This window comes from Lingula anatina, chromosome 2 (genome assembly GCF_051362555.1).
Source record: "Lingula anatina isolate TDL-2025a chromosome 2, LinAna3.0, whole genome shotgun sequence".
NCBI lineage: Eukaryota > Metazoa > Brachiopoda > Lingulata > Lingulida > Lingulidae > Lingula > Lingula anatina.
Window position 1 is genome coordinate 43,423,386 of NC_141768.1, and position 13,317 is coordinate 43,436,702.

A 13,317-nucleotide genomic window follows, 5' to 3' on the forward strand; every position below is an offset into this window, starting at 1 on the left:
GAAACAGAACAAGTATGGGAGACAACACAGAAATAAAAGATAAAATGGAAAAATCAGTCACAGCACAGGCCCAATGCCTTGCAGAGCCAGCATGCATAATCCAGGGTGTTAATTAGAATAACCTTGTCGCAGTGCTATTGCCATGTGACTTCATACATTATGTGCAAGTCTTAAACATATCACTGTAAACCTGCTGATGGATCGTGATTTGCAAAAAAAAAAAATCGAAAGTGACCTTCTAGCCTTAATTTATAAGAGTCACCTACATTTGATGACAAACTTGCCTACCAAATTCAAGGACCATAGGCAATTCTTCATATATTGCTCAGACAAAGTTTGGTTCTGGACAAACCACAGCAGTATACCCCAGCTTCTTTGAAGGGGGCATAACCGTAAATCTCAACTGGTAAATTTATATATTCTATATTTGCTCAATACCAAGTAAATCGCGATTATAGATTTAACCATTACAGGTTAAATTAAAAATACAGAATGGGGATTTTTTTTCCTTTTTGTGAGTGGGAAAAAGACAAGTTTTTAAATATCAGACATTCTGTGGTGTGTTTTTCTATAAGTTTTTAAAATGTCCATTTAATAAACTTACATAGATATCCAGCAATAATGTTATTGACCTATTTGTGATTCAAAGAGAAACATTTTATAAGTGTCATTATCAGCACAATTTTTATTTTCTTTAATAATAAAAATGGACATAAACATAAAGTGTTTGGATAATCCTTAAGCATTTTTCGAGTCCAAATTTTATTTCAAACTGAACAGCAACATGCTTTAAATGTTGTAACCAATCTTTTACTGATCAGATGTCAGTAGAATGAAAAATTAAAAATTTTACTTTTTTTCATTCTTAAATTTGTTAATTTGGTTAAAACAAATGCTGAACTAAAAGATCTATGGTATGGGAATATATACTACACTTTCTTTTTTTCAAAATGAACTGACAAATTCAGTCACAAAAACATTACAATTAAGTCTCAAACATGGAGGTCACAAACTGTCTGAAAACACTGGGACAGTGCCTGGTGTACATGTAGATCTACATAAGTTTTGTCACCTGGTCCAACAGCCAAGTATAACAGAGGCAGTAATGGTTCATGCAGCTGCTGAAGTTTTCAAAACACAAACCAGAAATGCCAGCATTTAATCGCTTAATGCTATCTTTACTTCCTTTAGTATTGGCATCTTCAACTGAATAACAATAAAATGATTCAAGATTCTTTCACACAAGGAAATAGAATTCAAATCGGAGTTACAAATCTAAAATATAAATATGCACAAAACATTATAATGTATACTTTTCAAGACCTAAAATATGCATAATATAGACATTTCTAGTATGTCCTTGATTAAGGAAGAATGTTAGCACTTAGAGCTGTGTGTAAGATAAGTTAACATGTTTTACTGTCATTAAATAAAGTTTATTATTATCAAATTATTATTATATTAGTGAAATACAATGAATTATTTTTAATTAATACTTTCAGTCTCAGCAAGTAAAATCCATTGGTAATGTATTTTCCTTGGACTGGAAAAGTTGGCGTGCCAAGGGGTTGGTCTGCTGTGGTGTGCAAAATGGCGTTTTATTTGAACGCTTTGGAGACTCTTTGACAGGTGACTGAAAACAAGCACGGCAGACGGCTAAGTATTTGTCTGCTCCACCAATTACCTCCACCTGAAATATACAGAGAAGTTTTATGTTACAGTAAACAAAAAATACAATTTAATGGTGACTTTCCAAAACACACACACACACACACACACCAAAAAAAAAAAGTACAATAAATGAAATGTGTTATCTTAGGACATCACTGAAAAATTCATCTTATCATACTGGACTACCTTTAAAAATTGAAATCAGACTTTTTTGTATCTACTCGACAGGGATAGTAACATACTGAGATATACCTCAGTTTCATTTCCTTTCCTCTTGGTATAAGATGCATCCCCATAGCATATCATGCATACAGCATTAAGCTTGATGATGTTTTCTGCCAGTGGAACCAGGTTCAAAATATTCCCAAATCCCTGTTACAAAAGTGAGGGTGTAAATAAAAAGTTAATTGAAAATAAAGTTGTGTACTAGGTTATGTATCACAATGTACGTGTAATAACTGATCTAAAAAATGTTAAATGAGAACTTAATGGTAAATATTTTATATTAATAATTGCCATATTTAAGTTTTTAAAATACTATTTCCCTGAATTGAATTTCCATCCATTTAGTTCCCAATTGATGTTAAATTACCTTTCTTTGAAAAGTTCCATCTAGTGCTGCCACAATGACAACCTTTCCCTTGTTTGCCATGTCTTCACAGAAATCTACCACATCAGGAAACTTCAAATGAGAAAACATTTTTTACCAAGTTATATGAATAAGTATTATTATACTTTAAAAACAAAGCATTTGAATAAAATCTGGCAGGTTTGAACAAAACTAGGTGGATCATGATTTAAATATAAACAAATCCCAGACTGATATAAAAATAACATGTCATTTTTTCAAGAGTGCTCCTTTTAGGGGCTTTCTGGTGAACTTTTTTGCAATAATTACACCTGCTTTCTTACACAGTGACATGTAGTGATATAAAAGTGACCAGCATTACTTCACTGGGGATCAAAAATACTCCGCCAATAATAATAATAACCACAAGTTTTCTGACATAGCATTACATACATAACACTATAAGCTCTTCCTTATTTCCTTTTTACTAGAGACCTAACAAGAAAAGACTATCATATATACTTACAAACTGTCCCTCGTCAATACCAATCACCTCTGCCTGCTTTGCCATATCATCAAGATCCTTCAGTTTGGTGGCAGCAACTGCTGGTAATATTTGCCTTAAAAAAGGGACCAAATACAATAAATACAAAAATTCAATATAACAGGGATAAATGTTGCATAAAAAATATTTAAAAACAATAAAAGTACATAAAGGCACACATTGCTATATGGAGATTATTGAGACATAAATACAAAAGAAATATCTGGAAAATTCTGAAAGACTTTCATCTCTATAAAAAGCAAAATATAATTGAGATTTTTTTTTTGTTAACTCTCAGTTTACATTAAAAATTTTTCACGAAAATGTAGAAGATCAATACTTAAAATCAGATACTCTTTAAATAGTAAATCATTGTATTTTGACCAAGCAGCTGGATAATTTTATCCAAATCAAAATGTGGATGCAAAGTAAGAATGAATCTGTCATAAATAAATAAATAATATTTTTTGGCTTCAGCATTAAGCTAAAAAATTAATATGATAAAGTAAGCCCAGTTTTAAACATTCTTACCTTTTAATACCAAAATTTTGTGGTAAATAATTTGAACTTACCTGTCATGAGTGGCCACGCCTCCTTTGTCATATCTGACATCATTAGCATATTTAATAAGAAGGCAATGGTAGTTTGCTATCTGGTATCTTTTCATCCTTCGGATAAGTTCTGTGCTGTAAAATTATTAATGAAATTAAATATAAAAATATGCTTTCCATTTCATTGACATTCATCATCTGGGAAAATGTTGTATTTGTAGAAACACTGTTAATCTATGTCAAAGCTGTTTTAATAAAATGCTTTTGTAATTACCTGTGGTCTTTTTTTAGTTTTAATCACGTTTAATCCAGCCCATTGAAATACTATGTGAAAATCTACCATGCATCTTGCAGTCAATAACTTGCCGCGTTTTCATTAGATGAACAAGAAAATGTATAAAAATTGTAAAAAACTGTTTGAAAAGTGAAAGCTACGGGGGGGGGGGGGGGGGGGTATACTACAAAAGTACCGAGATATTTTTCCCTTAGCTTACCTTTTTCCAGAGAACATTGGACCAAATATAATCTGAAAAATAAATCAGAAATTTGAACATACTTAGAGCAAAATAAAATCCAAAGAAATCGGGCAATTTCTGAAATATATACAATAAAATACACAACATGTATAATAAGAATAAATTATGATATATAGTATTTACAATTAATCTCGTCTAAATGTTACATTATAATTATATGAATATTATTTGAAAGCGGATGCTGATAATTTTTTGGCTTCTCCCTGCAGTTTTATTCTATATTTTGTGCCATTTCTAAGTAAATAACTTAGTTCAAGACCAAAGTTCCCGTGAACAGGACTGGTGGGGGGTCCTAAATGCTAAACGTATGTTGTAAATTGTAATCAATATACAGTTAGCGATCAAAGCAAATCATTCAAGTTAATGCGCAAAGAAAACTGTGCACAATAAAACACACTTCACAAGCAGTGTGAACTATTACCTGTAATTGTCCTTTGTTGCTTAAATCTGGAGATAAATTTGTCATATTCACACAGGATGTCATTGTTAATACTTTCTGCACGACCAGATACACCAAATCTTCGCGGTATTTTGATCCCACATCTCGTGTTATCTCGTTAGTCTGTTTTCAAATTTTCCATAATAACCCATCAAATACTTGTCTTAAAGTAAATTATATATGCATTTTACCTTGTTTTGAGCTAAATAAACCTGCTTCTATAAAATATCAGCAGCTTTTGGGTATTTCCGGTTGGTGTTGTTGACATGACAACAAACATGGCCGACGAACAGGTATATATGACTTTTCTTTACGAAGAATTTTAACTGTGAATTCTGTCACATTGACGTAAATATAATCTTAGTTAAAGTCTATATATTTTCCAAAGTCAGGGTATTTTGTGAGGGGTTGTATTTATTGAAAGCAGTGGAATTAGCTTAGTGTCGCGACATTTCTGTTCGTTCAAAACAAGGAACCCAAATAAATCTTATGTTGGATCCTAGGTCAACAGACGGGGGTCCAACAGAAGGTTATCAGCAGCAAATTAACGAGAGCTTACTACAGTACTAGGCTATGATACTGGGTTATGTTTTTCTGGATATATAAATATTTATAGATGAATCTTTATGACCACACTGAATGTACAGTACTAGTACCAGTACCAAAGCTGGAACTTTTACAGTTATAAAGCCAGTGACCCAGTGAAGCTGTTTTTACCTTTTGGCTGAGAGAGACATGTGTAGACCCTTGGTCATATATAGAAGTGACCTTAAGCAATGTATAGAAATGAACATCACATGCTCATTATGCAAGCTTTTCAGTCATGTGTACTAATCTTCTTAATTTCTAGTTTTAATCAACATTTATCATTAATTTCCTCAGCCAGCAGAACAACCAACGGAAGGTGCAAATGAAGAAGCCCCTGCAGCTGAGGAGCCTGCTGCGGAAGCTCCTGCAGAGGCCCCAGCTGAGACAGGTGCAGAGGCAGAGGGAGCAGCAGAGGAACAACAACCTGAACAGCCCCCTGCAGAAGCACAAGAAGGTAATATACTGTATACTCATTAAAATACAGTAAAATTGGTATTAGACTTTAATATTTTCCTCAAAAACATTTTCATTTGCTCTGTCTCCTGCATAACTACATGATGCATTGAAAATCTGTGATGATATAATGAAGTAAAATATTTCATAAGAATTAACTGCATAACTACTTGAAGCTAATGAATCAATATTAAAAATCTGCAAGGGTATGATGACATTGTATACATCAATAATATCATATTGCAGACACAAGTATGGAATCTTCCACAGTTTGAAAAACTATTCATTTTCCCTGTAGGTGGTGAAGCTCCCCAAGAAGATGCAGCCCCTCCAGCTGAGGAGGCTGCAGCAGAGGGAGGCGAAGGGGGAGATGAGACAAAAGCTGAGGGAGAGGAACAGAAACCAGATGAGGAAGAACCCAAGGCAGTAGGAGAGGAGGCTGTGCCAGCTGAGGGGGAGGAGGCCAAGCCAGTGGATGAGGCAACAGAAGGAGGTGAAGCTCCAGCAGAAGGAGAAGGAGGAGAGGCTGCAGAGACAGCAGAGAAAACAGAAGATGGTGAGACTGGACAGGAGGCTCAGCCTGCTGAAGGTAATTGGTGTATATTTATCTAATTCAAATTTATATTCCAATTATTTGATTTATAATTTCCCAAAAGTTTACCTTGAAAATTTATTTCCCATGTTATATTTTTAGCAAATAAACTAGAGATTTGGAAAGTTTGTTAAGTAATTTGTCATTTGTATTACAACAAATTTTGTTGAAAGGTTTCAATGAGGTTGCCTTTTTCCAAATGTCCCATGCTTCTTCTGTAGGAGAAGGCGAGCCAGCAGAAAAGCCTGCTGAAGGTGAAGAAGGAGAACAAGCACCTGCAGAAGCCGGGCAGGAAGCTCCAGCTGAAGGTGCTGAGGAAGGAGCAGAGAAACCCCCAGAAGGTGAAAAAACAGAGGAAGAAAAACCCAAATCACCTGTACCTCAGGTAAATTACCTGGCATTCTTATGTACCAACTACCTGTGTAATCAAGACATAATTTGCAGAGCACAAGAATCTTGTTCAGATTGATTTAAGGCATTGGTCCTTTATACAGTTTCTTAGCTACTCACTGCGAAGCTGCACAAGGTTCTTTACCATGCAATATTATAACAGAATCGATCAATTATTTTAGTTCAGTTATATCAGCTTACTTTCTTAGAATAAAAGTCCTTGTGACTTGACTCATAATTTGTTTAAATGTACTGGTACATGTTCATGCAAGTGTGCCACACTTTTTCATTTTACATCTATCTGACCCCCCTCCCCCCCCCCCCCCCCCCCCAAAAAAAAAAAACAAAAAACATTTTTTAAAATTGTTATTTACATGTAACTTTTTTTCCTCCTCAGAGTGATACCTTTGCAGAAGGGGAGAGACCAGAGAGCCCAGTAGCAGTAGGAGAAAAACTTTCCCGTGAGGGCAGTCCCACTGGGGAGAAGGAGAAAACTGATGGCCCTGAAGCTATTAGACCATCTACTCCTGATAGAGAAAGTATGCTTATTTGATTATAATTTATTTTAGTCTTCTAAACATTGGTGAAGCACCTTAGAAAGCTTTGTTTTGAAGTTAAGCATTTGATTACCTTTTAAATTGAAAGAAAATGAAAATTGTAGAATATTTCGAAGTTTTAAGTTAATGACAAAAATTCTTGAATTATCGTGAATAAGCACTGACTGATATTCCTTACCATTTTAGTATCTGACTTGGACATACCACGGGATACAGCAATGGATGATATCATTGAGGAAGAGCCAGCAGGACCACTGATCAGCAGGGAGGAGTTAATAGAAAGATACCATGTAAGTATAACAACGATCAAAGCAAAAACTAGTTATAATTGGCACAGACAATCAGGGAATATCTTTTATATATTATCTGTTAAAGGTACGCATTACTGAATTATAAGTGTGTTTATGTTTTTGTATTAGTATCTATGTCATATGATGTCTCAGTGTTGCAATCCTTTAGTCACCAGTTGCCATTCCTGGAAAGGGAGGGTGGTGTATTGAATGGAACTAAATTGTTAATATTTACAGTATAAACTGTATACTGGTACATACATTTTTTAGGCTGCCATAGCTGAGAGAGAGCAGCTTCAACAACAAAACTACCAGTTCCAGCACAAGCTGGCTGAAGTGTTTAGAAAGAAGAAGACTGATGATTCTGGCAAACAGGAAACAGATAAGAATGTGACAGATCAGGAACAGAGATATTTGAAATATATGGGTAGGTGTTGTCTCCAACAGTTTTATTGCAATTTTTAGATTGTATTTTTCAAAATCCTGTCATGTAGTAAAAAACTGACTACTCATTTTTTAAAATAAATTGGCATCTCATCTCATTTCATCCGTAATTTATCAAAATAAGAAAACTGCATATCAAAATCTTCAGTATATGGTATTGGCTAAAATGATAAAATTAAAAGTAAAATTGAATTGAAAGTAAAGAAAGTATCATATAATGCCTGATTTCAGCCAACTTGGATGAGCTGCGTAGACAGGATTCCCAGTTGAGGGAGGAGTACAGGAACCAGATAGAGGAGCTGAAGTTTCAGTGCCAGGAGCACCAGTCATCTGTGGATGAGGAGAGGGAGAGATATATGGAGTTTAAGAAACAAGTGGCACTGAATTCCATCAACTCCAGATCTGGGAAACCAATCCCTCCCAGGGTAAGTGTAGCCATGGGAAAAGATCTTGTAGGTCACCAGCTCTGTACATTTCCAAATATTCTATGATTTTTTTTTTCTTTGTCCTCAGTGTCCACTCTGGCATTATTCCACTCTGGCAACTCTTTTTATCAATACTCTTTTGAGTACTTAAATGTGGGCATTGCCGATTCCTGAAAATGACAAATTTTATTAATAGCACATTTGTTTGTTATTTTTGCAGGATATTGAGCACTTTTTATTACAAGAAAACAAGAAGGAATCAGAAGTTGTCAATGTCAGGCTGGAAAACATAAAGCTGAAGAATAAACTGAGAAAGAAGGAATTGCAACTCAAATCTAAGGTTTGTATCTTGCTGGCTATTTGTAATAAGAGTAATGTAAAATGTTCCTTTTTTGCAGACACTTGTCACTTCCATATTTATTCATTTTTATTATTATAATTTTATTAATGTTATTATTATTTGATATATCATAAAAATGAAAATTAGTTTTACACCTGATTTTAAGTAAATTGATCAGCATTTTAACATATTCAGTAATTTTCAACATTTCGTAATATTATAGTATTTTACACACCAACCATGGAAACAAAATATTGTCTATTGCAGGAAGAGCTTGCAGCTGGTCTTCACATGATTGACTTTGAACAGCTCAAGATAGAAAATCAAACTTACAATGAAAAGATTGAGGAGAGAAATGAGGTAGGTTTTTGTTATTTGTTTGAGCATAATCAAAATTTTGGTCTGTTATTATTTAGAGTACATAGCAAGGCAAAACATGCTCTAATGAAGTGGAATTGTGTCAAGCTTTCAGCCAGTCCCAATACAAGGATGAAGAAAAAAACAAGTAATATTTTTAAACTGCCTTTATCAAGACAAATTAGTTATATTTATCTGCAAAATGGAAAATAGCGTGCTGTCATTCATCTAGACCAAAATTTTATTGTAGGAACTTCTAAAATTGAGGAAGAAGATCACAAGCACTGTGCAAGTGTTGACTCACCTGAAGGAGAAGCTGCAGTTTGTGCAGGGTGAAAATCACGTCCAGAAACAACAACTCAGAGAGGTAGAAGCCCTGGTGGGAAGTGTAAGTCTTCAGCACTTCGCTTTATTATAGTTTAAATGTAGTGTTTAGAAATCTTATCTCAAACTTTACAAGTCCATTTCATGTCATTTTAATGACTTTTTTCTCAAGAGATGAGAAAAACTAGCTATAGTATCAGTGACAATGCGAGCCAATTTTTTAGATTGTTTTTCATTTTCACATTTGCCAACTAAATGCATACATACAGTGATTTGAAAGTGAAAAGCTGGCATGCATTACAATTGAGTTCAGAGTAAGACTAAAATATTTACCCCTCTAGTAATTTCATTCGATGTAGAAACATGAGCCATTTTCATTTATACTTTTAGCACAGAAGTGTGGAAGTTGCATGCATACAAGTTGCAAAATAAAGTCCATGATTTCTTTTCTTTTTTTTTTCCAGAAACGAGACATCCTTTCCAGAACAAAACAAGCCAGGGATGCATTAAGAATAGATAACCAAAGACTGAGACAAAACTGTGGCCTGCTAGGAAATGAACCTTTGTTGAGAGATTTTGAGGAAAGAAAAGATGATAGTGAGGCACTGAATAAAAAGTTAGAGGACTTAAAACTCAGGCATGCTGAATTGACATTAAATACAACAAGTGTCAGAAGGAAACTGGAGCAAGCCAGAACAGGACGGCCATAAATGTCCTCAACTTATAGCTAATGTGACACTGCTGGACTGACTGCAAATGGATATATAACAACTCTATAGCAAACTTGATACTTTATTTGCTTTAAAGCAGTCACATTCAAATCCACATTCATACCAAAAAAAAAAAAAAAAATTTATCATATCCATTTTTGTAAAAAATGTACATACATACATGTTAATATAAAATATATAATTATCAACTGGATATTACTCGTTTTATTTTTACACTTAACTTTGAAAATAGTATTTTATCACCACTGTGATCTTAACACGATATTTCTCATCTTTTACATTTCCATACCACATACATTTTCTACAAACACTGTAGATTGTAAAAGCTGTCAAAACATTTAGTATGGAGTAAAACTTCTGCAAACAATGACAAAATTGGATTTTGACAAATTTATCCAGGTGATAACCCCTGTCCCATGTTCTTCTAAGTCTGAGAAAAGCAAAATGTGTCACATCCGTTTCACATCAGTTGTTCATCTGAACAAGGTTCTCCAGTTCTTCTCTTGCATCAGCTGCAAATTTTTCAAACTCTGCTATTTTGCTCTCTGCACTTTTCATCTAAAATTATAAGAAAATATCATGATAGAATTGCATGAACTTATTTTGTAGTGGAAACTTTCCCTAAAAAACGGCCTAGCTGTCATTTGGATGTTGGTCTCCTCAGACGGCTTATAAAATTTGAGGGATATAACAGCTTGATATCTTGAGATGGCTGGACAGCCTGGAAATTTTTCCATAAAGTAATTTGATGTACAGGATCCAGATTATAGGCCAATTAATGAGCACATTTTCCCCACTGAAGCTGGAAAAAATTGGTACAGCTCACAGGTTTATAAACTTATTCTGGTCAGTCAGTAATAATGTTTTTATGCCCAATCACCATAAACATTCACACTATTATTCATACCAAGTAACCAAATAACACAAGTTATTGGTTGTTTCAAGATTTGGCCAATTAAGGCCATTTTAAAAATATAACTGTAACAGTAAATTGTGTTAAAATATAATTTTACATTGCAACTTATTGTTTCCAAAATATTAAAACAGATGTCAGTGATCAGTAAGACTAATTTTCCAAAGTTTTATGCTGTTATCAGTCAGCACAAATTATCATTAAATATAACTTACAAAGTTAACTTTATTTCATTTATTTCATTTTTAAGCTTGCAAAGCTTCTTTGTCAATACTTACAATCCTGATAGTTTGTCTTGTACATTCAGTCTTGAAAAATTCCGCCATAGTGCAACTATCTCCATGAGCAAGAAATGGACAGCTTGCTGAGTGAGATTCATGCTCCTTCCTGAAAATCAATATGAATTTCAAATAACTTTGAATAAATGTATGTATCTAAAGGCTTAAGCTGCATTCATTTTCTAAAGCCCCCTTTACACTGGACGGCTTCCTTTCTGCGTCCAGCAGTACGGCCCTATTTGAGAGTTAAAAAATTATAATACTTTACGTGCCGACAACTGGCCGATCATTGAGCATTCATTCTGATACAAAATCAATGCTCGTGCCTCCTTATTAAGACCACAGCGATGTCAAATTTCCTGGTCGCAGAAAGGACGCAGAAAGGACGCCGTCCAGTGTAAAGGGGGTATAAGCAATGCTGTCTAGTCAAATTTTTGTGTTATTTTTCTTTTTTGATGTAGTTTCTCTCTTGGTTTGTTTAATGTTAATAGTGTAAGATTCATTTGCAATACATATGTACCATGGTTTTAATTAGTAAGTTTTAGACATTTGATTCATGAAGAAGTGAATGGATTTTTATGGCCTGCTCTACAAACTAAAAGAAACTCTCTAGGCTATTAAACAGTATGCAGCATGGGTTGATCTGTCCTAGTGATTCATAATCACCTTCTTAGTAATGATACTCTTTATGTGGCTCTTGTGTGCTTATAATCCCTATCATAGTATAGATCATGATGTATAGTGTAGATGTACAACAAATAGTCCAAGGCTTATCAATTAAAGCACAGGGCACTATGTAAGTTAAAAAAAAAAAAAAAATGGCATCCTAAATGCAGATCTGCAGATTTTCAAACAATATTCTAGATACAGTTATTACCATGGGTCATCATCTGGTTCCCAACCTTCCAGTTCTTTACAGCACACAAAACACTTCACCAAATCTGGGGCTTGGTCAGTCGGGCAGTGGTAAAATCCTGCAGCTGCCATCTAAATAAATATATTTTAAAAAATTTAAATATCAGTATTTGGGCACCCTTTTCCACATGTGTAATACCTGGGTTTTTACTCCAACTCCGTACTCCCTATGGATAGACAAATTGCAAATATTAGTACTAGTTGCTCAATCTTATATTTTCAACATCAGGTACATTGTTGCTATTCGAAATAAAATCAGTCATTTGCAGCAACCGTCATATACTGTAAGTAATGATTATACACCTCGCCTTGACTACTGTAACTCTGCGCTCTGGTTGCACCAAGGAACAGACAAAAATAAATTGTAGCATATTTAAAATATCTCAGCATGCCTCTTAACCTTTCCAGATTCTGTTCCACAAGCTTACTAGAAACTTATTTTATGGACTCTCCCTATGGGAGAATATGGCGATTTCATGAAATCCGTTTAAAATACTAAACCGATTTTGATCGTTTTTTGGGCGATAAAGTATATAAGTATCTGAATCTGAAACTGAATTAGGTTTGATCCACTCGCCAAGTCACTTGCTCACAGTGAGTGTATACCACCCTAACATCAGGGGTTCTAGAATTATGAGAGCAAAATGATAAACAAAAGTTATACCTTTTCAGGAGTGCAAGTACAGTTACTTGTGAATGGCCACTTGTTAAACGATGCAAGGCGGTGTTCTGGGAGATTGTACCGAAACATCTTCTCCTCTTCTGTCATGTCAATGTCCTCCACTTTCATTTTAAATGTGCCAGGTGAAAACAATCTGCAACAAGGAAATATTTGGATTCAAAAATGGCGGTTCTAATATAAAACAAAGAATAAGTTGGAACAATCCTCTGAATGATAATGCTGAAAACAATATCATTACAAGCCCATTACCCCATAAAATAAATAAATATTTTATATAACTTTACTTTCCAGAATTAAATTCAAATTTTTCTTAAAGAGACAATATTACAAAATTGACAAAATCTCAATCTTTGTTTTTCTATGTGCTCACTTCCGGTATACACAGCTCTGCCTGAAGCAAAAAAAAAAGTTTGTTGGGTAGAGAGAGTAATATTCTCTTGCTCGCGAATCATCTCTTGGTTCTTCTTTGCACTAGAGTTTTATGCTGTTTTACCACTTTAATTAAATAATTTAGTTTGAAATGTTTGAAATGAGCATTGCAAGATACGTGGCGTATAAAATGAACGTTTCACGCTTCTCTGGAAAAAAAGTGGCTTTCACAGCTAAGGCAAATAGGGCCTACCCAATGGGGCCCACAAAATTGGTGGCACTTCTCATGATCTTAATTTTGCTTCTTTTTGTATATGAAATTTGCGACAAAAAAGCCTAATATTGAAACGATGTATTCAA

The 13,317-nt window shown here is 34.3% G+C and overlaps 3 protein-coding genes across 3 annotated transcripts; 1 reads left to right on the forward strand and 2 right to left on the reverse strand.

The window, feature by feature from the left end:
- Nucleotides 1–665: 665 nt before the first annotated feature.
- Nucleotides 666–4,445, reverse strand: LOC106151318 (thymidine kinase, cytosolic). The gene is made up of 7 exons (XM_013524534.2): nt 4,292–4,445; nt 3,829–3,860; nt 3,356–3,469; nt 2,766–2,859; nt 2,264–2,353; nt 1,924–2,043; nt 666–1,690 (listed from the first exon to the last, which is right to left on the reverse strand). The coding sequence occupies exons 1-7, from the start codon at nt 4,352–4,354 to the stop codon at nt 1,505–1,507; spliced, it is 699 nt and encodes a 232-aa protein (XP_013379988.2). The 5' UTR covers nt 4,355–4,445; the 3' UTR covers nt 666–1,504.
- Nucleotides 4,446–4,587: 142 nt separating this feature from the next.
- On the forward strand, nt 4,588–9,993 carry LOC106155205 (cilia- and flagella-associated protein 184). The gene is made up of 12 exons (XM_087006960.1): nt 4,588–4,602; nt 5,192–5,351; nt 5,649–5,939; nt 6,164–6,327; nt 6,730–6,871; nt 7,076–7,179; nt 7,450–7,606; nt 7,855–8,048; nt 8,269–8,388; nt 8,656–8,748; nt 8,996–9,133; nt 9,534–9,993. The coding sequence occupies exons 1-12, from the start codon at nt 4,588–4,590 to the stop codon at nt 9,777–9,779; spliced, it is 1,824 nt and encodes a 607-aa protein (XP_086863086.1). The 3' UTR covers nt 9,780–9,993.
- LOC106155206 (baculoviral IAP repeat-containing protein 5) lies at nt 9,849–12,775 on the reverse strand. Its single transcript, XM_013529920.2, has 4 exons — nt 12,571–12,775; nt 11,869–11,978; nt 10,992–11,100; nt 9,849–10,358 (listed from the first exon to the last, which is right to left on the reverse strand). The coding sequence occupies exons 1-4, from the start codon at nt 12,694–12,696 to the stop codon at nt 10,266–10,268; spliced, it is 438 nt and encodes a 145-aa protein (XP_013385374.2). The 5' UTR covers nt 12,697–12,775; the 3' UTR covers nt 9,849–10,265.
- Between the last annotated feature and the right edge of the window lie 542 nt (nt 12,776–13,317).